The following is a 27,029-nucleotide window of genomic DNA, read 5'->3' on the forward strand; positions in this document are numbered from 1 at the left end:
AAACATATCTACAACAGGAAGAGGAAAAAGTTAGGAGAGGAGCAGCTCAGGACAAGCCAGTCTCCTGGGATGACGCTGCCCCAGGGCGTGCTGCAACAGACTCACCTCCTGAAGCCACCAGCACAGTGGCTTGGGTGCTGGGACACATTGGGGCACAGGAAGGAAGGGTGAGCAATGACAGTGCCTGGCTGAGAGGACAAAGATGGAAGAAAGGGACAGGGAGGGAAGTTATTTGACTTCTGCTCCATTGGTACTGTGTTGAACTAAGAGCATCTTATTCTCATTCAGCTCTCTTCATTTATAGGGCTTTATTATTGAGGCACAGCTCTAGTTCATTGGAGATAATCTAGTGAACTTTTCTGCCCAGGTTGGCTTCTAACCATGATTCTCTCAAGTAGATAGGACTATAGGTGTGAGCCAATGATGTACACTTTTCTTTTATTTTAGCAGTACGGGTGTCTGAGCTCAAGGCTCAGGCTTACAAGCAGATGCTCTTATCACTTAAGACATATCTGGTGCTCAGGGAAGGAGTTTAAACAGTGTCATGGTTCTCTGTAGGAAGGCTGATCCTGGGGTGAGGCTCCTGGAGAAAGACCAAGGAAAAGGAAAGACAGGAGCTTCCTAGAGAAGAACATAGCAAGAGGAACTGAAGAACACATATGCAGCTCTCTGAGGAGCCTGGAGACAAAGCAGAGCAGACAGTGCAAAAGCAGGGTGAAGTCTCGATGGGCAGCAGCCCTATCTCAACGGCACAATGCAAAAAGGAAGACTGGCCAGGACAGGACATTCAGCATCCCTGGAGGACCTGAGGTAGACAGCAACAGCCCACAGTGTGGCAGCACCTGACAATGCTTTACAAAACGACCAAAGGCGAGACAGAGGAATATGCACACCTCACACCCTAGCACTTGATATGCAGAGAAGAAAACCACACATAAATAGGAAGTTTCTCCCTACCATGCCACTAGGGGGGCAGATGCCACAGAATCAGCCAAAGATCAGTAAAACAAGATCTGCTTTCACCTACCGGGCCCTAGTACTACAAGTCTCTCACACCTCAATAACAGACACCATAACTCTCAACATAATGCTTAATTCCATGAGTACAAGCCAATACATTAAGGAACAACTTGTCAGAGCTTCTGGTTGGTAGGTGAGCTAAGAAATGCAAGGTAACTGAGGAATGCTTCCCCTGTGTGCTGGTGATAGCTCCTGGCCACCACAGAAGCTGCATCCCCCTCCACCGGACATTGTGCATCAACCAGACCGAAGCCAGCAAAGAGTGACACCACTACTTCACTGAGAGATCTGACTGGCACCACAGCAGAGGCAACGGCAAAGCACCTTTGGCTCCCACCACATTCAGAAGGGCTAGCCACAGATGATGTTATGGCTGGGTGTACGTTATTGTTCCTATTCTACAGTGAATTGACAAGGTGAGTTTCACACCACTGGTTTGTTGAGGACTGCCGGAGAAACTAGAAAGTAAGCATGCATACATATTTCTGTCCTAAATTTCTCAATAATTTTATTTTCTTGTGAGTCCTGGGGCTTGAACTCAGGGCCTGGTGCCATTCCTGGGCCTCTTTGTACTCAAGTCTAGCGCTCTTACCTCTTGAGCCACAGTGACACTTCTGGCTTTTTCTGAGTAGTTTGTTTGAGATGAGTCTCATGGGACTTTCCTGCACAGACTGGTTTTGAAATGTGACCCTCAGATCTCAGCCTGAGAAGTTGGATTACAGGCATGAGCCACCACAGCACCCAACATTTTCTTTTCAGTCATAGGGCTTGAGCTCTGCTCTGGGCCTGGGCGCTGTCCCTGAGCTCTTCAGCTCAAGGTGAGCACTCCACTACTTGAGCCACCGCACCACTTCCCATTTTCTGAGTGGTTTATTGGAGATGAGATTCTCAGGGACTTTCCTGACTTAGCTGGCTTTGAACTGTTGAACTGCAAACCTCAGATCTCAGCCTCCAGTATAGCTAGGATTACGGCTTACAGATTACAGGTGTAAGCTACCAGTGCCCAGCTTTTTTTTTTTTTTTTTAAATGCCAATCCTGGGGCTTGAACTTAGGACCAGGTGCTGTCCCTGAGCTTTTATGCTCAAGGCTACAACTCTACTACTTGAGCCACAGCTCCACTTCTGGCTTTTTGATGGTTAATTAGAGATAAGTCTTAGGATTTTCCTGCCGGGCTGGCTCTGAACTGTGATCTCCAGATCTCAACCTCCTGAGTAAGCAGGATTAGATTTGAGCCAGTACCCAGGTCCCAATAAACTTTTGTTTTTGGTTTTTTTTTTTTTTGGGGTCCAGTTGTGGGGCCTGAACTCTGGGTCTGGGCGCTGTCCCTCAGCTCTTCAGCTCAAGGCTAGCGCTCTACCACTTGAGCCACAGCGCCACTTCTGGCTTTTTTCTTATGTGGTGCTGAGGAATTGAACCCAGGGCCTCAGGCATGCAAGGCAAGCACTCTACCACTGAGCCACCTTCCCAGCCCCCCAATAAACTTTTGAGACACACTGCAATAAGGGCCAAACGAGGAATACACAGTGCTACCCATGACTATAAGAACTTCAGAAACATAAACATCATTCTCAGGGCTGCAAGTATACACAATGTCCTTAAGATGAGAAGCAGCAGGGTGCTGTGAGGCCAACAGCCAGCTGCAGACAGGCATCACCAGCTGCTCTCCATCTTGGTGCACAGTGAAGGAAGATGCTCACACAATTGGTCTGCACCCATCTGTTCATCCTGGTTCTCACAAGCAAGAGCTCCCAACAAGACATCAGAGAACACACCTAATGCTCAGAGTGGGGGCAAGCAAGTGGGCACACGCAAGCCCAGCACTCACCCAGGCTGTAGAATGACATCCTCATACAAGGCCTTCTGCCGACTGGAAAGGCGACACTTCAAAACGTGCTCATACTTTCTGGTCAGCTGCTTCTCTACATCTCTCTTAGTTCTCCTCAAAATAAATGGCTGTGTCACCTGGAGAAAACAATGACTGTTTTCTTCCCAAAACAAGGCCCTAGCACATTTATAGTAAAGCACATGCACGTTCATGAGTAAGCTGGAGGAGACACACAGGTCTAACACATTTACAGTAAGGCGCATGCATGTTCACAAGTAAGCTGGAGACACAGAGGTCTAACACATTTACAGTAAGGTGCATGCATGTTCACGAGTAAGCTGGAGGAGACACAGAGGTCTAACCCATTTACAGTAAGGCGCATGCATGTTCATGAGTAAGCTGGAGACACAGAGGTCTAACACATTTACAGTAAGGCGCATGCATGTTCACGAGTAAGCTGGAGGAGACTCAGAGGTCTAACCCATTTACAGTAAGGGGCATGCATGTTCACGAGTAAGCTGGAGACACAGAGGTCTAACACATTTACAGTAAGGTGCATGCATGTTCATGAGTAAGCTGGAGGAGACACAGAGGTCTAACCCATTTACAGTAAGGCGCATGCATGTTTGCGAGTAAGCTGGAGACACAGAAGTACAGGTACCCTGTGGAGCCTTATGACCACTTTATGGTAGTAATCTTGGTTCTCTTCATTGGAGGCTTTCAGGGGAAAGCTCAGGTAAGGCCTGGAGATCCCGGGGATGAGAAAGTGCACCATGGTCCAGAGCTCCAGGAAGGTGTTATGTAGTGGTGCATCGATCAGAAGCAGGCGCTGCTGGCTGCAAACACAATGAGGTAAGGCTGGAATCTTAAATGCATGATTCTGCACAGTCCATCTCTCTGGGCAATGTGTACAAAAGGGGCAATAGCCATTCTATGCAGCTCATGTTAATGAAAGGGTCTGAACAAAGGAGCTCTGGGTGTCTCCTCAGCCCTGTGACAAAGGTGAAGGGTACAAGGCAGTATTACTAGGGGTGGGTGGGCAGCACACAGTACTTGAGTGGCATTCAGACCTGACCTGTGCAGAGTGAAAACAGCTTCCCAGTGCCTCTCAGTCATGCCCTTCACACGCTGCATCTCATCAATGACAAGGCACCTCCAGCGCACCCTGGAGAACGCAGTGTAACCCCTGAAGAACTGCTTATAGGACGTGATGCAGACATGGAAGCTGTTGGGCTCAGCCCATTCCTGCAGCACAGAAAGAAGCCCTTGTCTTCCCGCGGTTCTTGGCAGCCATCATCTGCAAAGCACTGACAGACTGCCACGCCACATCAAGCCAGGCCTACTATACAACAAAAAAAAAAAATAAATTAAAAATACCTGTCTCTTTGCTTTGAGTTCCCTGTGACTGCCAACATAGGAGAGGGTTTTTAACCCAGGACACCAGCGTTTCAACTCAAGTTCCCATTTGAGTATGTTGCAGCTCCTCACAACAACAAGATGGGGACCCCAATTACCTACAAAAAAGACAGAATATTTCACTTAATCTGTCCAGTCTAATCACCCGACACCATGTCTTAGCAGCAAAGCTAGTTAAGTAGGTGACACACAAGGAAAGCAGACATCAAGGTAACAAATGCTGTACACTAGCACTCCCACTGAACCTGAGCAAAGTATCAGCACAGGGATGAGTGAGAATAAAAGGGGTAACATAAGGGAGGGAGACCAAGATGGCGACAGGGCAGTAGGGAATCGCCACAGCTCTCCCCAACCAAAAAGAGAGTTCGAGTTCCAACGCTTAATCTCCCCAGGAGACCAACAACAACAAAAAGACGAACACTCAGAGAAAAACAGGAGGTGGAAAATAACAAAAAAGAAAGAGAGGAAAAGAAAAATTTCAGAACAGAAGAGCGAAGACCCCACACCCAACTTTTACTAGCCGTTCAGCAGCGCGCCAAGCCACCCGGCGGGGGCTGCCGGAGCCCCAGAGACACAGGGGGCCGCCTGCAGATCACCCGCGCAGAAGCCGCCTGAGGTACCGGTTTGCAGAACAACTGATCGCCAGGAACAGAGAAACCTACCAGCCGGGAGTCTCCACGAGGATCCCACCTCCACCCCTCACTCCCCACCCGAGCAGAGGCTCCATCCCACGCAGAAGCCACCTGAGGCACCGGTGTCAGACCCGCCCATTGCGACAACCCGGGATCCCAGTGGCACAGGGAGCTGCATGCAGACCACCTGCGCAGAAGCCGCCTGAGGCACCAGACCCACTGTGACAGCCCGGTGGGGACCGCCCGGGGCCCCAAGGCACAGGTGGCTGCCTGCAGATCACCCGCGCAGAAGCCGCCTGAGGCACCGGTGTCAGACCCACCAATCTCTACAACTCGGCGTCCCAGAGAGACAGGGGGCTGCCTGCAGATCACCCGCGCAGAAGCCGCCTGAGCGTGGACACTGTGGACCCGACAGCTTCGATAGAGGCAGAGACAGAAAAGAATCACACAGAGCCACCACCGCCCAGCCCAGCCCGCAACCACCCCAACTGAACTCGGACTGCAACAGCAACTGACGACCTACACCACACAGAAACAACTAGCTCCAGGGTGAGTACCCCACAGGGGTCAGTGTATCCCTCAAGGGAGACCAGAGCTGGAGGGAATCCCCAGACCCTGACCTAGACTCCCTACCCCAACACCCGGACCACAGGACCCACTAAAACTGGGAACTGTTTGAGAGCTCCACCAGCCCGTGGAGCACACTCCGCTGGCCAGGCTAGAGCAAGAGCGCCCCTGGAAGGGAGCTTAAATGCCCAAGCCAGGAACAGCGCCCCTGGGTCAAGACAACCAACAGTAGAAGAAATTTGAACTGTGTACCCCAGGCTGCATAACCTAGGTGGTATACACAGCAGCACAGGCCCAACGAGCGCGCTCCAGGCTGGGGCCGGAACCAGGCCTGGGGATCCAGCGCCTGAACAACACAACCAACTTCTCCTAACTGAAGTCAAAAGCTGAGCATACACCTCAGCAGAGGGGAGAAAAACAGGGAACAGCACCCCCTGGGAAGCACGCCTGTGACAACAAAAGACCTGGAGGCCCAGGACAAGAGAAGCCCAAACCCCACCAAAACCCCACCCATATACCCTAGGCTGGGAATTGGGCAACACAGGCTGCCAGCACCTGATAGTAAGCAGGAGCTCAGACTGTTAAGGCGGCTCAGCAATAGAGTGATAGTCTTGGATGTATGAGGCCCTGGATCTGATTCCTCAGCATCACAAAAACAAAAAGGGTCAGAAGTGGTGCTGTGGCTCAAATGGTAGGGTGCCAGCCTTGAGCTGAAGAGCTGAGGGACAGCACCAAACCTAGAGTTCAAGCCCACCACCAGCCCATAACAAACAAACAAACAAAAACACATCAGGAGCCCATAGCAGACTCCAGCATCTGGGAGAGTGCATCCAGAGCATCTGATCTTCCCAAGAGCACCCGTAGGAGCAAACACAAGCAGTCTAGGCTGCTCAACCCTTCCAAAGGCGGGAATTGCCAGCGATCTACAGCAGAGAGCCGAGAATCCTAAGTAGGTCAGACCAGCAGCTGCAAGTAGGCACCCAACAGAACCCAGATCTGGCACAGACTCTCTGTACCAAAACAGAATCAGCAACTAAGCAAAGACAGACACACCAAAACAAAATTGCAGATTAGTCTCCTGAACCCCCATGCGAAAATCAGAGAGAAAAATTACAAGGTTTACAACCACCCAGGACAGCAAGCTATCCTCAATAGCCAGCAGCCACACAGGGGAGAGCCCCAGAGGGAGCAAAGCAGGAATGGAAGACAAAAGCTACATCCAAGGGTTGCTGGAGGCAATGACTCAAGAAATAAAGCAAGAAATTGATCAGAAATTGAAAGAGCACAAGGATGAACTATCAAAAGAGATACAGGATATCAAACAAGAGATGCATGCAAAAATAGAAGCTAAACTAACCTCAGTAAGAAGTGAGATAAACGCCAAATTAGAGGTAATGCATATTGATCTCACCTCACTAAGAGGTGAGATCAGTATTATGAGAACCAACATCGAATCCATAAAGGGATCCATTTCCTCCATGCAAACCACAATAGAAGCCACGGTCAACAGAGTGAATGAAATGGAAGGTAGAGTATCAGATACAGAATACACCAAATGGACCAAAAAGTGACAGATATGGAAAAATCACTCAAATTAAACCAAAGGGAAATTTAAGAGCAAGCAGATAATGCCAAGAAATTTAACCTTCATATAATTGTAGTGGACGAAGGTGAGGAATTTCAGAGCAAGGGAATGCAACACCTATTCAACAAGATAATCGGTGAAAATTTTCCCCACCTCAAAAAAGAACATCTTACCTACATAACAGAAGCGTATAGAACACCCAACAAGCAAGATCCCAGGAGAAACACTTCTAGACACATTATAGTAAAAATGATAGATCTGAATAATAAGGAAACAATCTTGCATGCAGCAAAAATGAAGAAGGAGCTATACTACAATGGGAAAAAAATTAGAATCACTGCAGATCTCTCCACACAATGAACGCAAGAAAGGCCTGGGAAAGTACCATACGAGCCCTGAGAGCCAATAACTGCCAACCCAGACTGATATACCCGGCAAAGCTAGCATTCACATTCAATGGAGAGCTGAAAATTTTTAATAGCAAAGAAAAACTAAATGAATACATAAACATTAAGCCAGCATTACAAAGAATTCTAAGAGGGGGGACACAACCTGAAGAAAGCAACCAGGAACTGGGACCTGCCCCAGACAGGCATTACTCAAAGTCTAACTGAGCAAGCACAGGAGGAAAGGAAAGAAGAAAAACTTAGGAAAATGGAATGACAGGGACAACAATGCATCTCTCAATACTTTCTCTTAATATTAATATTTCTCTTAATATTAATATTAATATTAATTGGCTGAATTCGCCAATTAAAAGAAAACGAACTGAGGACTGGATCAGAAAACAAGACCCATCCATCTGTTGCCTTCAGGAGACCCACTTCTCAGCCAAACATACAAACAAACTCAGAGTGAAGGGTTGGAAAAGGGTCTACCAATCAAATGCCCCCAGTAAGAAAGCAGGTGTAGCTATCCTGATATGTGACAAAATAAACTTTTCATTAAAATCAGTACAGAAAGACAAGGACTGACACTACATATTAATACAGGGAACAATCCAAGAGGAGGATATTACCATCATCAACTTATATGCCCCAAATATTGGTGCACCCAGATATGTTAAACAAATGCTCTCAAACTTACAGAATAAAATAGATCCAAATACAATAATACTAGGAGACTTTAACACACCACTCTCATCAAAGGACAGGTCTACCAACCAGAGGATTGGCAAAGAAGCTACCGAATTAAGTGAGGCCATACTTCAAGCAGAATTAACTGACATCTACTGAGTGTTTCACCCTAAAACAACACAGTACACATTCTTCTCAGCAGCTCATGGAACTTTCTCCAAAATAGACCATATCATAGTTCATGCAAGGAACTTAAGCAAATACAAAGGGATCGACATAATCCCCTGTATCCTATCTGACCACAGTGGAATCAAGCTAGTTCTCAATAACAAAGCATACTGCAGAAATTTCCCTAATACATGGAAATTGAACAGCACACTCCTTAGCAATGCCTGGGTAACAGAAGAGCTCAGAGAAGAAATAAAACATTTCCTACAACTCAATGAAAATGAAAACACCTCACAAAGAAACTTGTGGGACACAGCAAAAGCAGTCCTGAGGGGCAAATTTATTGCCCTCAGTGCCCACATCAAGAGAATGGAGACAGACCAAGTAAATAATCTCATGTTGCAATTAAAACAGCTAGAAAAACAAGAAAAAATGGAACCTAAAGTTACTAGACGAAGCCAGATAACCAAATTAAGAGCAGAGATTAACCAATTAGAAAATCAGAAAATTATAACCAAAATAAACCAAACAAAAAGCTGGTTCTTTGAAAAAATAAACAAAATTGATGGCCCGTTGGCTAGATTAATTAAAAAAAGAAGAGAGGAAACCCATATTAACAGGATTAGGGATGCCAAGGGAAAAATCACAACACGTACCCAAGATATCCAAACAATTCTAACGGACTACTTTCAAAAGTTATACTCTCTAAAGGAAGAAAATCTGGCAGAAATGGATGCATTTTTAGAGAAATACAAGTTGCCCAAACTGAGCAAAGAAGTAAACCAATTAAATAAGCCAATATCCTATAACAAGATACAGTAAGCTATCAAAAGTCTTCCAACAAAAAAAAGCCCAGGACCAGATGGATTCACAGCAGAATTCTATAAGACCTTTAAACAAGAACTGATACCCATACTCCTCAAGCTCTTCAGAGAAACAGAGAAGGAGGAAGCTATCCCAAACTCATTTTACGAAGCCAATATCACACTCATCCCCAAACCAGGCAAAGACCCAACCAAAAAGGAGAATTACAGGCCAATTTCCTTGATGAACACAGATGCAAAGATCCTTAACAAGATTCTAGCTAACAGAATCCAAAAACACATAAAAAAATTATACACTATGACCAGGTAGGCTTCATCCCAGAGACGCAGGGATGGTTTAACATACATAAATCAATAAATGTAATTCAACAGATCAACAGAGCCAAGGTCAAGAATCACATGATTATCGCCACAGATGCAGAAAAGGCCTTTGATAAAATTCAACATTCATTCATGCTAAAGGCTCTGGAGAAAATAGGAATAGAAGGAACATTTCTAAAAACAATAAAAGCCATTTATGACAGACCAATAGCCAATATTATACTTAATGGGGAAAAGCTACAACCAATTCTCCTAAAATCAGGAACAAGGCAAGGATGCCCACTGTTGCCACTCCTCTTCAACATAGTCCTGGAACCCTTAGCCAGGGCAATAAGGCAAGAAAAAGACATTAAAGGGATCTGCATAGGGAAAGAAGAAGTTAAACTATCCCTTTTTGCAGACAACATGATACTATACCTTCACGATCCCAAAAACTCCATCCCCAAACTCTTAGAAATCATAAATCACTTCAGCAAAATAGCAGGATACAAAATAAACCCACAAGGGCTGGGAAGGTGGCTCAGTGGTAGAGCACTTGCTTTGCATGCTCGAGGCCCTGGGTTCGATTCCTCAGCACTACATAAGCAAAAAGAAAAAAGCCGGAAGTGGCGCTGTGGCTCACGTAGTAGAGCGCTAGCCTTGAGCTGAAGAGCTGAGGGATAGCGCCCAGGCCCAGAGTTCAGGCCCCACGACTGGACCCAAGAAAAAATAAATAAATAAATAAATAAACCCACAAAAATCAGTTGCCTTCCTGTACACTGACAATGTACAAGAAAAGAGGGAAATAAAGGGAGCAACCCCATTCACAATAACCTCCCAAAAAATAAAATATTTAGGAATTAACCTAACCAAAGATGTAAAAGAACTATTTAATGAAAACTATAAACAGTTAAAGAAAGAAAAAAGAAGACACTAGGAAATGGAAAGACCTCCCATGCTCTTGGATAGGCCGACTTAATATACAAATTCAATGCAATTCCTATTAAAATCCCAATGACGTACATCACTGAAATACAAGAAAACAGTCCAAAAATTCATATGGAACAACAAAAGACCTAGAATAGCCAAAACAATTCTAGGGGATAAAGACAATATGGGAGGGCTAACCATGCCAAACTTCAAACTCTACTACAGAGCTATAATAACAAAGACAGCATGGTACTGGCACAAAAACAGACCCGAAGACCAATGGAACAGAATAGAAGATCCAGAAATAAATCCACAGGCCTACAGCCAGCTGATATTCGACAAAGGAGCCAAAGACATACAATGGAAGAAACACAGCCACTTCAACTGCTGGTGCTGGGAAAACTGGGCGGCCACATGCAGAAAACTAAAAGTGGACCCCAGCCTATCACCATGCACCAACATCAACACAAAATGAATTAAAGACCTTAACATTAAACCTGAATCTCTGAAACTACTGCAGGACAGAGTAGGAGAGACACTTGAACTAATAGGTACAGGAAGGAACTTCCTGAACAGAGTCACAGGGTCACAACAAGTTGGAGAGAGACTTGACAAATGGGACTACCTTAAAATAAAAAGCTTCTGCACAGCTAAATCTATTGCAACCAAGCTAGAAAGACAACCAAGTAATTGGGAAAAAATATTTACCAGCAATATATCAGACAAGGGGTTAACATCCTGTATATACAGGGAACTCAAGAAACTAATCCCTCCCAAACAAACCAATTACAAAATGGGCAAGGAAACTAAAGAGGGACTTCTCAAATGAAGAAATAAAAATGGCAAAGAAACACATGAGGAAATGTTCATCATCCCTGGTGGTGAAGGAAATGCAAATAAAGACAACCCTGAGATACCACCTTACCCCAGTCAGAATGTCCCACATCCACAAATCAGCCAACGACAAATGCTGAAGGGGATGTGGAGAAAGAGGAACCCTATTACACTGCTGGTGGGAATGTACACTTATACAACCACTTTGGAAAGCAGTCTGGAGGGTCCTTAGAAAGCTAAAGATTGACCTCCCTTACGACCCAGTCATACCACTTCTAGGCATCTACCCTGAACAACAGGAACCAATATACAAGGACACGTGCACCTCCATGTTTATTGCAGCACTGTTCACAATAGCTAGGATATGGAAACAACCCAGATGCCCCACCACAGATGAATGGATCCAAAAATTGTGGTATCTATACACAATGGAATATTATGCAGCCATTAGAAATGACAAAATAATGGCATTTGCAGGGAAATGGATGGAACTAGAAGGAATCATGTTGAGCGAGATAAGCCAAGAGCAAAGAGACAAACGGTACATGGTCTCCCTGATAAGTGGATGCTAAATCCAAAATGTTAGGTGATAGGACAAAACTAACAGGACTTAAGAAACAAAGAACTCCCACTCATCTGGTTGAACCACTACTAAATATCCCCATGCTGCTGATCACATGTATGGTGCATAACATGTGAACACCGTTATATGTTATAGACTGTGATAGACAATTTGCTCCAGGAAAGTTAGAATGAACTTGTGACTTTAAATGAGCATCATTATTCCACAATACTGTGAAATTCGGGAAATTATGTAATCACTTAATCACAATAAAAAAAAAAACCTCGGGGAAGGGAGGGAGGGAAGGGATGGTAGGGGGAAAACAATAGAGGGGGTAACAATGTTCAATAGGAGGTGTACTCATTACCTCACTCTGTATAGATTCTGTATAGAATCTTTACAATGAAAAAAAAAGGGGGTAACATAGATCAAGAGGCACTGTATTCACAAACTGCTCTGCTGAATGGCAATTCCTTTGTACAACTACTTAAAAAAAATAAAAATGTACTTAAAAAAAGATAGAAATGCTGCTCAGAAAGGCAGAACTCAGCAGGAGAGGCAAGAGGGATATGTATATAATAGCACAAGAAAGCCTTGGGTACAATGGTGGATACCATAGGTTGTACAAACCAAGTGATTCAAGAGTTTGTGATTAGGGCTGGGATGTAGCTCAGTGGCAAAGCGCTTGCCTAGCAAGTGCAACGTCCTGGGTTCGATCCCCAGTACCAAAAAAGAAAAGACAAAAAAAAAAAAATACAGTTAAAAAAAAAGAGTTTGTGATTAGGTCTGGGCATGGTGGTTTGTTACTGTAGTCTTGGGTAGGTGAGAATCTTAAGTAGGTAGATAGCAGTCTGAAGCTGGCCACATGTAAACAAATAAACAAAAAACCTATGAGACCCTATACAAAAAGTATCTAAAGTGCTGGACCTGTGACATCAAGTGGTGGTATGCCAATCTCGTAAGTGCAAAGTCCTGAGCTCAACATCCCCCTCAAAAGAACTCTGTTCCCACAAAAGAGGAGGGAGGGAGAGAAGGAAGAAGAAGAGAAAGATGGGGAGAAAAAGTGGGAAGAAGAAAAAGGAAGGGGAAGAGAAGGAAGAAGAGGAGAAAGAGGAAGAGAAAAAGAGGAAGAAGAGGAAGAAAAGGAAAACTCAGAGTCAATTGGTGCACGTTTCTCTCATATGCAGAAGCTAGATTTAAAATACACTGGGACATGTTATTACACAGGACTCTAGGTGTCTCACACAGTGAGACCAAAGGAAGATACTCTTGGGTAAGGCACACAAATGTACAATGCCTATGGGGCCTCTGATCATATATTTTTCAAAATAAACTCCAGGAAATGGAAATTAGTTTTTTTCATTTGTTTTTTGTCTTTTTCTCTTTTTATTTCTGCTTTGTTTGTTCATTTATCTGTTTTTGGGAGAGTAAGGAGTGTATAGAAAAGGAGGGACAAAGGGTGAACAAATGCAGCAGTGGTATTCACCAGACACAACTTGTGGGTGGAGATGGGAGGGACAAACAGAGAATGAGGGAAGGAGTGACACTATCAAAAAAAGAGATGTTCTCTTTATCTGACTTACATAATGTAACTGTGACCCCTCTGCATGTCACCTTTATAATAATTTTTTTAAAAAATAAGCATTTTTAAAAGGAGGAAAAGGAGAGAAGGGGAAGTAGAGGAAGAGAAGAGGAGGAGGAAGAAGAGGAGACTAGCATATTCTGGAAACCATGCATCTGCTCTGCTGCTCACAAGCTGTGTGTGACACCCAAGTTAGAAAGCTCAGTTGCAGGTTGGCATGGCTTTGTATTAAATTTTGAATAACAGTGAGTCATTTCACCTAATGTTAATTATGATGTTTTAGCTGTTACGCAACAAATATTTTTGTGTTCTCTATTTTTAAGACAGTGTCTGATTATGTTTTCCAGGGATACTTCTGTCTTACTCAGCCTCTTCAGTACTGGGAATACAGCCATTCATATACTACATCTGGCTACAATGAGTTTTTGTTTTGTTTCACTAGTACTTCAATTCAGAGCCTCACTTGCTCAGCTGTTTACTCAGCTGGCACGCTACCATTTGCATCATGCCTTCAGCACCACGTTTTGCCAGTTAATTAAAGATGGAGTCTTGAGGACTTTTCTGCCTAGCTACCTCTGAACAACAATCTTTTGGAACTCAACCACCTGAGCAGTTAGGATTTCAGGTACAAGCCACAGATGCCTCACTTGCAATGGAAATTTGAGCCCACATTCTGGCTCAGGTCAAAGGACAGGGGCCAAGAGAAGGTGAGAAGGCCGAGTCCTCACCCTCATACAGCCTATGTGAAATCTTAGCACATGTGTATTGTCCAAAAATACAAATCTCTTACCTTCATTACAGGCAAGGTGGGCAAAAAAAGCAATAATCTGCACTGTTTTACCAAGCCCAGCCTCATCTGCCAATATGCCATTCAGATTCTTCCTATAGAGTTTGGCCAACCAATCCAGACCAATCTTCTGATAGTCTCGGAGTGCACCATACAATAAAGATGGCGCATTAAACTTCACCTGTAGTGACAGACCAGCCAAAAAATTACTTGTCAAAATAATGAGCAAAAATTCTTTCTCAAGCTGAAATCAAAAGAGTCAAGTGGTATTACTGTTGGCCAGTTACAAATGATGAGGCCATTTTTGGGAACTTCTGCAGTTGGGACAAAGAGCCTATTTGGAATAGAAAGCTTTCCTTGTACAATTTGCACACAATGACCCCATGCCTCACCGCAGTTGTGACCCGGGCACTGCCCTTGGGCAGGACAGCTTCAGCCACAGCTGTGACTTCTGCAATGTCCTTGGTGTTAGGTTTTCCAAGGTTCACTCTTTCTGTGGCTTTAAACTGATCCATAATAAAGAGGGAGTCTATGAGAACCGAAGCCCTCTGGCTCTCCCGGTCACTCAGACACTCTTCCATATCTAGAACAACAATAGAAAAAAATGGAACATGAAAAGAATGGAAAAAACAGAAAATATGAATACTTCAAGCCAGACACTGGTGACTCAAACCTGTAATCCTACCTACTTAGGAGGCTAAGATCTGAGGATAATAGCTCAAAGTCTGCCAGGGCAGAAAAGTCCTCATGAGACTTATCTCCAATTAACCACCCAAAAACTGGAAGTGGCACTGTAACTCAAAGTGGTAGAGCACTAGCCTTGAGCAAAAGAGTTCAGGGTCATTCCTCAGGCCCTGAGTTCAAGCCCCACAACCAACAAAAGAGAGAAGACCAACGAAACTTTACCTTTGTAACCCATTTTATATAACTACCTGGATAAATGAACAAGAACCCCTATGAAATATTACATTTAAGACCACTCTTGACGCTCGCCTTGCATGCATGAGGCCCTGGGTTCAATTCCTCAGCACCACATAAGCAGAAAAAGCCGGAAGTAGCGCTGTGGCTCAAGTGGTAGAGCGTTAGCCTTGAGCTGAAGAGCTGAGGGACAGAGCCCAGAGTTCAGGCCCCATGACCGGACCCAAAAAAAAGAAAAAAATAGACCACTCTGGATAGCCTCAGTAACTTGGTATTTGGGAAAGTTCTCTATGACATTTAAGAGCTAGAATAATGGATAGAAAGTATCTAAGAAGAAGAAATCTCCCCTCCACCACTCTAGAAAAAGCTGAGGTGTGGCTCAAATGATAGAGTGCCAGCCTTGACTGAAAAAACTAAGGGAAAATTCCCTGGCCCGGAGTTCTATTTCCTTCTTTCCTTCCTCTCCTTCTTTTTCTTCCTTGCTTCTCTCTCTCTCTCTCTCTCTCTCTCTCTCTCTCTCTCTCTCTCTCTCTCTCTCTCTCTCTCTCTCTCTCTCTCTCACACACACACACACACACACACACACATACAATCAGGTGTGAAAATGAAAGCTAAATAACTAGGGGTGAAAGCTTAAAATTAAATTATTTTCCAGTTTTCCCCTTCATCAAACTAAAAGGAAAATAAACACTTGAAACAAGAACTTTTTGAATAAACTTTAAATTCTATGCTCTGGCTAACTTGGCATATTTATCAGAGCACTGGATAAAGTTGCGCAGGCTATGATCATGTTTTTCTCTAGATGTCTAACAGCCATTGTTTTATAAACGTTAGGTTTTTATCATGTTTTGGGAGCTATGCTATGTTAGTTGAATACATTTGACGTAGTTGAGTTTGCTTTTCATTAGTCATTCCAGATAGATATAGGAAATACATAGTCTACTTCTCTTCTTATTTTACTTGTTCTTTTTTTTTTCCTGTCAGTCGTGGGGCCTGAACTCTGGGCCTGGACACTGTCTGTCAGCTCTTCAGCTCAAGGTGCCACTTCCGGCTTTTTTTGCTTATGTGGTGCTGAGGAATCGAAGCCAAGGCCTCATGCATGCAAGGCAAGCAGTCTACCACTGAGCCTCCCCACCGCCCCCTCCCCCCAGCCCTTTTTTTTTTGTTAGTTGTGAGGCTTGAAATCTGGGTCTGAGTGCTGTCCCTGAGCTCTGCAGCTCAAGGCAAGTGTTCTACCACTTGAGCCACAGTACCACTTCCAGTTTTCTGGTGGTTAATTGGAGATAAGAGTCTCATAGGAAGTGGTGCTGTAGCTCAAGTGGTAGAGCGCTAGCCTTGAGCTGAAGAGCTGAGGGACAGCGCCCAGGCCCAGAGTTCAAGACACACGACCGACAAAAAAAAAAAGTGTTTCATGGACTTTCCTGCCTGGGCTGGCTTTGAACCACAAGCAATCCTCAGATCTCAACCTCCTGAATAGCTAGGATTACATGCGTGAGCCACCGGTGCCCAGCTCTGCTTGTTCTTATTGTTGGATACATGTGCACATAAGCAGGGACAAGACAAGTGCTGAAGGACCCCCATCCCAAATTTCAGGGCCCTTCAGCAAACTTCCTCCTTGTTTTAAAATGTAGGAGCTTTTTCGCACAAGACTGGCACTCTTATTCATTTGAGCTACACCTCCACTCTGGCTTCTGGGTAAATAAAGGTCAGAGTCTGATTTGTCTTCCCAGACTGGTTTTGAACTGAGCTTCAGTCTCAGCCTCCTGAGTAACTAGGATCACTGGTGTGAACCACTGGTTCCCAATTCAAACCCTGCATCTTTATAATACTAGAAAAATACTAGAAACATACCCTCTTCTCCACTTGTCTCTTCACAATCAGGTTCAGGTTGTGGCCACTGAAAACTTGGCAGAAAGGCACCTTCATACAACTTCATTAGGTCAATTAAGGGCAGTTCAGCTGAAAGGATTGCACAAAGAAACACCATTATTTTATAACAATTGTCAGTTAACTGAAAAGAAAATACAACAAGGAACCAAAGCAAAAAGGTAAAAAGGATTTTTTCTAGCTTTAGATAATTCCTCAGAAACCGTACATGCAAGTTGGAATATCTTTTATAAAATGACTGGAGCCATGACTAATAATAATTTCTGAAGCTCAACACAGGTGGATCACATCTATAATCCTAAACTACTGAGGAGGCTCAGACCTAAGAATCATAGTTCAAAGGCAGCTTTGCCAGAAAAGTCCAGGAGACTCTATCTGCAATTAACCAGCAAAATGTGAGACTAAGGATATGGCTCAATTAGTAGAGCACCAGCCATAAGTGAAAGAGAGTAAGCACACATGCTCTGAGTTTAAGCCCTGGTACCACCAGTAACAACCAAAATTCTTGAGATTTCCAAAAGTATTGAGGTTTTCAGACTTGGAAATATCTACATACAGCTGACCAGGTAAACAAACCTAACTAGATGATATAAAATGTTCTAAAATCTGAAGCTTTTTGGCAGTACTGGTGAACTCAAGGCCTTACAAGCTACCATTTGAGCCACATCTCCAGCCCTTTTTGTTTCCATTTACTTTTCAGATAGGATCTCAACCTTTTGCCTAGGCCAGCCTGTGCTGCTCCTACTTCACCTTCCTGAGTGACTGGAATAATGGGCATAAATCACAACCACCATCCAAAACCCAAAGCTTTTAAAGCATCATTTTCCTAGTGCTCAAAAAGTTTTGGAGAGCTGGGCAGTGGCTCATGCCTGTAATCAGGAGGCTGAGATCTGAGGATCATGATTCAAAGCCAGCCCAGGCAGGAAGGTCCGTGATACTCTTACCTCCAATAAACCACTAGAAAACTGGAAGTGGTGCTGTGGCTCAAGTGGTAGAGTGCTAGCCTTGAGCTGAAGATCTCAGGGACAGCGCTCAGGCCAAGTTCAAGCCCCACGACCAAAAAAAGAAAAAAAAAATCAAGTTTTGGAGGGTTTTTATTAAAGAGCAAAAATATTCAGTGGTAGAATACTTGCCCAGCATGTGTGAGGTCCTGGCTTCAACTTCCAACACCACAAGAAAAATTAAAATGAAGCCTGGCAGGGCTGGGAAGGTGGCTCAGTGGTAGAGCGCTTGCCTTGCATGCATGAGGCCCTGGGTTCGATTCCTCAGCACCACATAAGCAAAAAGAAAAAAGCCGGAAGTGGCGCTGTGGCTCAAGTGGTAGAGCGCTAGCCTTGAGCTGAAGAGCTGAGGGACAGCGCCTAGGCCCAGAGTTCAAGCCCCACGACCGGACTCCCCCCCCAAAAAAAAAAAAAGAAAATGAAGCCTGGCACTGGTGGATCACATCTATAATCCTAGCTAATCAGAAAGTTGAGATCTGAGGACTGCAATTTGAAGCTAGCCAGGGCAAAAAACTCCATGAGACTCTTATCTCCAAGCTGGTAGTAGAGCTGTGGTCCAAGTGCTTGAGCATCAACTTTGTGTGAAAAAGTGCCCAGACCCTAAATTCAAGCCCCAGGGCTGGCATATACATATACCAAAAATTGAATTACCACTGATGTAAAACAACTAATGGTCATGATACATACAAAATGTTAACTGGGTACCAGTGACTCACACCTGTAATCATAGCTATTTAAGAGGCTGAGAATGGGAGGATTGTAGTTTGAGGTTGGGCCAAAGAATTCATGAGACTCCTATCTCAATCAATATCTAGGTGTAGTTGTATATGCCTATTAATCAGCTCGCAATAGTCAAAGTTCAAGATGGCCTAGGCAAAAAGCAAAACCCTATCTCAAAAGATAACTAGAAGCCAGGAGGTGGTGGCTCACACCTGTAATCCTAGCTACTCGGGAGGCTGAGATCTGAGGATAAGGTGTGAAGCCAGCCCAGATGGGAAAGTCAGTGGGACTTTTTTCTCCAGTTAACTAAGAAAAAGTCATAAGTGAGGTGTAGCTTAAGTAGTAGAGCATCAGCCTTCGGCAAATAGTAAAGGGACAGGACTCAGACCCTGACTTCAAGTCCTAGTACTGAGCATCTTCCTAGCTCAGAACACTTGTGTTGACAACATCAATCAATTTATTTGTGGTTGAGTTGTATAAGCTCTGGTAAGACTTATTCACTACAGGATGTATTTTGGAGGCCATCTAGGTAGGAAAATCCATGTGATTCTTATCTATAATAAACTACTCATGGGGATGGGAAGGTGGCTCAGTGGTAGAGTGCTTGCCTCTCATGCATGCCCTGGGTTTGATTCTTCAGCACCACATAAACAGAAAAGATTGGAAGTGGCACTATGGCTCAAGTGGTAGAGTGCTAGCCTTGAGCTGAAGAGCTCAGGGACAGTACCTAGGCCTAGAGTCCAACCCCCAAAACCGACAAAAAAAAAAAAAAGTACTCAGAAAAAGCTGGAAGTGCTGTGGCTCAAGTGGTAGAGCGCTAGCCTTGAACAAAAAGAAGCTCAGGAACAGCACCCAGGCCTTGAGTTCAAGCCCCACAACCAAAAAGAAAAAGAAAATCCATGGGATTCTTTTTTGGTCTGGTCGTGGGGCCTGAACTCTGGGCCTGGGTGCTGTCCCTCAGCTCTTCAGCTCAAGGCTAGTGCTCTACCACTTGAGCCACAGCGCCACTTCCGGCTTTTTTCTTTTTGCTTATGTGGTGCTGAGGAATCAAACCCAGGGCCTCAGGCATGCACGGCAAGTGCTCTACCACTAAGCCACCTTCCCAGCCCTGCCATGGGATTCTTATCTCCAATTAACAACTGAAAAGCTGTAAGTGAATGGAGCTGTGACTCAGTGGCAGAGTACCAACTTGCCCTTGACCTAAGTATTGGAAATGCACAATACTGGAATGCACACACACCCTTACCAGCCTAAGACTGTAGAGTCAAAATAACAAATACCACAAGTATAAGCAGTGACCTGTATAGGATATGATACCAAGGAGACTGAAGCCCTTCTTTTTGCCCCTTACATAACAGAGAATAGAACCAAATACTCATCTCTACCAAAAAAAAAAAAAAAAAGATAGTGGCAAAGCGTTTTCTTTAAAGAAAGACTGAGAGGAAGCCAGGCATGGTGGCACAGCCTGAATACCACCACTCAGGAGGCTGAGGCACAAGAATCATGAGTACAAGGTCATCTTGGGATATATAGTTAGACCTTATAGGAAGGAAGGAAGGAAGGAAGGAAGGAAGGAAGGAAGGAAGGAAGGAAGGAAGGAAGGAAGGGAGGGAGGGAGGGAGGGAGGGAGGGAGGGAGGGAGGGAGGGAGGGAGGGAGGGAGGGAGGGAGGGAGGGAGGAAGGAAGGGAGGGAGGGAGGGAGGGAGGGAGGGAGGGAGGGAGGGAGGGAGGGCAAGACAAAAGAGAACAGGGAAAGAAGGGAAAGGAGGGAAGAAGAGGAGAAGAAGAGGGGAAGAAAAGGGAAGGAGGAAGGGGAGAGGAGAGGAGAAAAAAGAAAGGCGTAGGGTTGTAGCTCAGTGTTAGAGAATACGTTTGACAAGGTAAAGAAAGGCCTAGGTTCAATATTTGGCAAAAAGTTAATTAATCAATCAATCACCCAATTAAGTACACCCACTCAAGTACACTAAAATAAAGAAGACTTTTTATCAGTCTCCAATAAGATGAGAGCCTACCTTCTTTGGCTAGGTTAGAAAGTTCTGTGTGGTGGTCTACAAGCCCTTCATGTGCTTCCTCCTCTTCAATGGTGTCCTCTTCATCTTCCACTGAAATGATCATCGGAGGTCAAAGGCATCCAAGACTCTCAAAGTTACCCAACATAACCAGGTGTCAGAACTGTTTTGCAGAGCCAGGTGCCAGTGGCTCACATCTTTAATCCTAAGTACTCAGAAGGCTGAGATGTTATGATGATAGTTTGAAGCCAACCCAGGCAGGAAAGTTCTTAAGATTCTTACCTCTAATTAACCACCACAAAGCAAGTGGAGCTATGATTCAAATGGCAGAGCACCAGCCTTGAGTTCAAACTCCAGTCATGGCACATGTGCGCACACACACACACGTTTCAGATGGATGTGGTATGCACACCTGTAAGTCTAGCACTTAGGAGGCTGAGTGAGCAGGAGAACCTCAAGTCTGAGGCCAGCCTGGGCTACACAGTGATACCATCTTAAAGCAGGCAAATAAAGAAGCAAAGAAAAAGTTTAACATTACCCATGTACTTCATGTAAAGTAGTTCCTGAGCCTCTAATTTTCCAAACTAACCCATTCTTTCTTTTTTTTATTATGTTTTTTTATTGTGAAAATACTGTACAGAGTAACCCATTCTTTCTTGTCAAAGGGGGTACCCCTAATTAAACATCTACTAAGAATTTTTTTTTTTGTCAGTCATGGGGTTTGAACTCTGGGCCTGGGCATTGTCCCTGAGCTCTTCAGCTCAAGGCAAGTGCTCTACCACTTGAGCCACAATTGCCAATTCTGGTTTTCTGGTGCTTAATTGGAGATAAGAGTCTCACGGACTTTCTTGCCTGGGCTGGCTTTGAACCACGATCCTCAGACCTCAACCTCCTGAGTAGCTAGGATGACAGGTGTGAGCCACCGGTGCCCTATGATGTAAGGATCATAGTTCAAAGCTAGCTCCGGCAGGAGAGTCCATCAGCTAGAAGTGGAACTGTGGTTCAAGTGGCAGAATGCTAGATTTGAGAAAAAAAGCTGAGAAACAGTGCCCAGGTCCTGAGTTCAAGCCCCAGGACCAGGGAGGAAAGGAGGGAAGGAGGGAGGGAAGGAAGGAAGGAGGGAAAGAAGGAGGAAAGGAAGGAGGGAGGGAAGGAGGGAGGGAGGAAGGAAGGGAAGGAGGGAGGGAGGAGGGAAGGAAGGAAGGAAGGAAGGAAGGAAGGAAGGAAGGAAGGAAGGAAGGAAGGACTTTTTTTTTCAAGTTTTATTCTGCAGATTTAGAAATTTGAGATTTTTTTTAATAACTGCAAAAGAAAATTCAGTTACACCTAATGATTAACAGAATGTAGTGGTGTATTATCTAAACAGAAATCATGCTGATGTGCCATAAGAAATTGTCTATGGGCTGGGAAGGTGGGCTCAGTGGTAGAGCACTTGTCTTGCATGCATGAGGCCCTGGATTCGATTCCTCAGGACCACATAAGCGAAAAGAAAAAAGCTGGAAGTGGCGCTGTGGCTCAAATGGTAGAGCGCTAGCCTTGAGCTGAAGAGCTGAGGGACAGCGCCCAGGCCCAAAGTTCAGGCCCCACAACCGGACCCCCCTCCCAAAAAAAAAGAAATTGTCTATAAGTAAAAAAATACAATTTAGGGCACAGCATTTGTATCACAAATTACAGTAGGGGTATTTTGCAAGAATTTAATCAAACTAGAGGATTCTGAATAACTGTCTCTTTTAAATGCAGCACTTAAAATTGTAACAACTCTGTGCATTCTTTTTTCTTAAAAAAAATGACGTGTGTCATAGAAATGCTGCTTTATTGCTGCAGGTCAAAGTTCAAGGCTCAAGAGGTACAGGAGAAATACAAAGGTAGCCTTTAGAAAGTTGGTTTTATGTATAAAAAAGGTAAAGTTTATAAAAGTTAATTTACAAACCAAGAACAAAAGTGGTATGCACGCATTATGTATAAGCATCCTTAAAACATTGAAATTTTCAAATGCATAGCCTAAAAAAAAGCCTCTGCTCCTGAGAGAGAGAGAGAGAGAGAGAGAGAGAGAGAGAGAGAGAGAGAGAGAGAGAGAAAGAGAGAGAGAGAGAGAGAGAGAGAGAGAGAACGAGGAGGACAGGAGGAAAGAAAGAAAAGAGCCCCCCTCCAAATCACACCATTATTTTCTTTTGGGTGATTACACATTTCCACAGCCACCAAGTTCACAATCCACTCCATTTTCTTTATGATACAGTATCTAGATATGCACAAAGCCATCAAAACTTGGTAATACTTAGCAAGAATGACCTAAGAATTAACAACAGGGGGGGCTGGGAAGGTGGCTCAGTGGTAGGGCACTTGCCTTGCATGCATGAGGCCCTGGGTTCAATTCCTCAGCACCACATAAGCAAAAAGAAAAAAGCCGGAAGTAGCACTGTGGCTCGAGTGGTAGAGCACCAGCCTTGAGCTGCCAAGTCTCACACTTAAGATGTCAGGAAGGACATCTTAAATCACTTTGTGTGTCCAAGATCCAAGACTACAACCAATTAAAACCATGTGCTCTCCACTCAGTTACTAAGCCAACTGCTATCTACACTGATGCACTGCAAGATACAGCCCACCCTTCCAATAGCAAGATATGATCAGTGACAGGCAGGGGCCTAGCCCAGGACCTTCCAGGAAGATGCTTGTTTTCTACAAGCTGGAGGCAAGCAGTCAGCTACTCTGCCTTGCCTTTCACAAGCTTCAATGACAATAGTGTTGAATAAGCACAGCTGAGCCATAGAGACCTTCTGTCCCAGGATGGTACTGGGACAGAGAAGTAGAGACAAGCATGGGCTTTGATAACACCCCAGGTTACCATATAAATGTTGTGAGATACATACACCAGGTTCCTAGCTCATCCCAGATACTCTTCTGAGTTTTGTTTCTGTCCTTTACAACAGAACTTAATCCTAACCCAATAATCTGGCCAAATCTCCCTGTCAACTTCCAAATAACAATCGATACATACCAAAATGTCAAACTTCCAAAATCTAGACTTTATACTTTATAATGAAACAAATCAAGCCAAACAAACAAAAAAGCCTGAGACTGCAGGCTTTTCCTGGCATCTGACATATTACACAATGTTAGAAAATTACTGCTGCATGTCCATGTCCCACGCCTGTATTTCTAGCAACTCAGGAGCCTGAGATCTGAGGATTGCAGTTTGATGCCAGCCCAAGTAAGAAAGTCCATGAGACTCTTATCTCCAATTAACCACCCGAAAAACCAGAAGTGACACTATAGCTCAAAGCGGCAGAGCATTGGCCTTTAGCAAAATAGCTCAGGGACAGACAGGGGCCTGGCCCTCAGTTCAAGCCCTATGATCCACAAAATAATAATAGTAGTAGTAATAATAATAATAAAACAAAAAAAAACTGCAGCTGCAACCCTTTTCCTGCTCCCTCCCTCTGTTCCTACAACCAGGGCCAGTCCTAAAGACTTCTGCCACAACTGATTCAGGTTTACAACCAGGTAAAAGGCTGGTGGTCATACGCTGTACCCACTCAACACTGGTGGTCACTCCTGTGGTTCTACTCTGAGTTAGGAATCAACACCTAAATGGCACAGGAGATGGTTCCTGAAAAGTCATAGACTGGCAAATCTAGGGGTGATGGCCAGTGAGCACATGTGACCACAAGAGACAGGTCCACACCAATACCCCAGAGTCACCATTCAAGAACATAAAAGCTGGGTCCTATGCCATTTGAGGATAGGGTCCTAACCTCTTCAAATGTACCTGGATTTCAAGAAACAGACACTGCCATACTGCTCAAGAAAATCTTCCAAGTCCTCTAGAGATATAAAAAAATACTACAAAGTTGCGAGGAACCGGTCATTTTCATCTATAATCCTAGCGACTCAGGAAGCTGAGATCTGAGGTACATGGTTCAAAGCCAGCCTGGGCAGGAAAGTCCATGAGACTCTTATCTTCAACTAACCAGCCAAATGCCAAAAGTGGAGATGTGGTTCAAGTGGTAGAGTTTTATCCTTGAGTGTAAAACCTGAGAGACAGCGCCCAGGCCTTGAGTTTAAATCCCTGCATCAGCATAAAAATAAAATAAAAAATTTAAAAACCTACAAAGTCACTGGGACAATTACAAAGGTTAACATTTCCCACAGATTTAAAATAACAATACTGCTACAGCAAAAGTCACCACAACTTTATGGTCTAAGGGCATAGATGCACGTTATACTTTGTTATTTCAAGAGCCCTAAAGAGTAAAGGCCAGCTCCATGAGGATGGGGCACAGACCTTCATCATCAGTCAAAGATGTGCTAGCTTTTCTTTTTCTTCCAGATATTCCTGGATCCTGAAACAGAATAAAAATCATAAACATAAGATTTAAAGTCCCAGAATGGGATGTCAAGGCTAAAACATCTATTTAGTACATATTCAAAGAAACAGAGGGGATCCACAATACACTTCCTTAACTTCAACCCATGGCAAAGACACCCAGAGAAAAGAGGGATCCACAACTTCAGATGTGGATCTGTAATCACTATTTAGCTGCATCCTCCCAAATCGCCAAATCCACACCTCAAGTGAGACTATGAGCTGTGAGGTGACAGTGCTTCAAAGCAGACTGATTTAGAATAAAATACATAAATATGTATAGGTTATATTGATAACCCACATATTTCTCCAGATAAAAACAACCCCACTGCATTAGAACACTGCATCTTACTCACTTTGCTTCCATTCTTTGTGACAGATGTAAGAATCTTGAACTTACCAGAAAGTGTTCGGGTAACACATCCAATCCCTTGGGCCTCAACTCTTTTCCTAGAGACAAGAAACATGATTAGTTTTCACTGCAGCTGAGGGGAAATCAAGCATTTCAATCAATGAATGTCTCTGCCCATGCCAGCTGTGCACTGTGGCTGCCATGTTCAAGAAAGGGTCCAGGGGCTGGGAAGGTGGCTCAGTGGTAGAGCACTTGCCTTGCATGCCTGAGGCCCTGGGTTCGATTCCTCAGCACCACATAAGCAAAAAGAAAAAAGCCAGAAGTGGCACTGTGGCTCAAGTGGTAGAGTGCTAGCCTTGAGCTGAAGAGCTGAGGGACAGCGTCCAGGCCCAGAGTTCCGGCCCCACGACCGGACTCAAAAAAACAACAACAACAAAAGAAAGGGTCCATATGCTAGCTCCAGTCCACCTCCTCATTTCTGATGACCCATCCCATAGTTCTATGACTTTTAGCAGGGGTCACTTCCCAGCCAGTTTCCTCATCAATAATTTATAATGCATCATGCAACTCTCCACCCTAACGTGGGACATCTTCAGATGGTAAGATAGTGAACCCTCCTTTGTAGATACCTAGGATTGATGACTGAAGGAAGCTGCCACAGAAATATTAGGGGGAAAAATAAGAGCATACAGAGGCTATACCAAACAATCCCAAAGGAACCTACAACTAATAGCTGCCTCCCTTGCTGTCTAAAGACTGACTGACTGCAGGTAATCTGCACTCTGTCCCAGAATAGACAGATATGAGCTTGCTGACTCACACTAGCACATGGGAAAAGAACTGAGATTTAAAACGAAACAAAACATAAAAACCTACATTGGCTACACAAAGAAAAATGCAACAATCAAGCAGACCAGGCCCTTCCCAATGGGCTCCCTGAGCAAATGGCTTCTCCAGCATGGTCACAAGAAGCCAATACAAAAAGAAGCTGCCTGTTGAGCAGAGAGTCTGAAGTGTAATCTAAAAATGTTATGGGTTTTTGTTTTGTTTTGGTGCTAGAAAGTGAAGGAGGAGGCATGGACCCTACCACCACACTGTGCGCTGATTCCCTGCCAAGGATCTTTTAAAATAATCATACCTCTTCTGAACACTTTCTGTAAACTTAAGGCTTTTTTCCTTTTCTCTTCTAATTCCACTTGCAGTTTTATTTCCACAACCTAAATACAAAGAATTAAGTATAAGGATGTGAGAAAGGAAAAAAAAACAACATGTAAGTCATACAAGTTCCATATGTAAAACATTAGAAGTCAATATATAGCATATAAAGTACTATTCAACATCATTTCACATTAATTCAAAAACAAAATTTTAATTTGGTGCTTCTCTCTCTCTCTGTCTCTCTTTCTCTGTCTCTGTTTCTGTCTGTCTCTCTCTCTCTTTGGTGCCAGTCCTAGGGCTTTTTAATTCAGAGCCTAGATGCTGTCCACGGTGGCTCACACATGTAATCCTAGCAACTCAGGAGGCTGAGATCTGAGGATTTCAAAGTCAGATTGGAGATCTCAACTGGCTCAAAACCAGCTCAGGCAGGAAAGGCCATGAGACTGATTTCCAATTAACTAGCAAAAAGCCGAAAGTGGAGCTATGACTCAAGTGGTACAGCATTAGCAGTA

At 44.2% G+C, this 27,029-nt stretch overlaps 1 protein-coding gene across 13 annotated transcripts in view; it reads right to left on the bottom strand.

The window, feature by feature from the left end:
• Nucleotides 1-27,029, bottom strand: part of LOC138815656 (E1A-binding protein p400) — a 112,798-nt gene that overhangs the window by 50,357 nt on the left and 35,412 nt on the right. For all 13 annotated transcript variants that reach the window (XM_070005072.1, XM_070005077.1, XM_070005073.1 and 10 more), the window contains 11 exons: nt 26,498-26,576; nt 25,408-25,457; nt 24,927-24,984; nt 20,648-20,737; nt 16,879-16,986; nt 14,502-14,692; nt 14,113-14,290; nt 4,224-4,360; nt 3,922-4,091; nt 3,508-3,682; nt 2,847-2,983 (listed from right to left, as the gene is read on the bottom strand). In XM_070005072.1, coding sequence (XP_069861173.1) covers nt 2,847-2,983; nt 3,508-3,682; nt 3,922-4,091; nt 4,224-4,360; nt 14,113-14,290; nt 14,502-14,692; nt 16,879-16,986; nt 20,648-20,737; nt 24,927-24,984; nt 25,408-25,457; nt 26,498-26,576 — 1,373 coding nt within the window. The remainder of the gene's footprint in view (nt 1-2,846; nt 2,984-3,507; nt 3,683-3,921; nt 4,092-4,223; nt 4,361-14,112; nt 14,291-14,501; nt 14,693-16,878; nt 16,987-20,647; nt 20,738-24,926; nt 24,985-25,407; nt 25,458-26,497; nt 26,577-27,029) is intronic.

The sequence above is a fragment of the Dipodomys merriami genome, unplaced genomic scaffold, assembly GCF_024711535.1.
Source record: "Dipodomys merriami isolate MVZ:Mamm:240054 unplaced genomic scaffold, mDipMer1.0.p SCAF_655, whole genome shotgun sequence".
NCBI classification, from domain to species: domain Eukaryota; kingdom Metazoa; phylum Chordata; class Mammalia; order Rodentia; family Heteromyidae; genus Dipodomys; species Dipodomys merriami.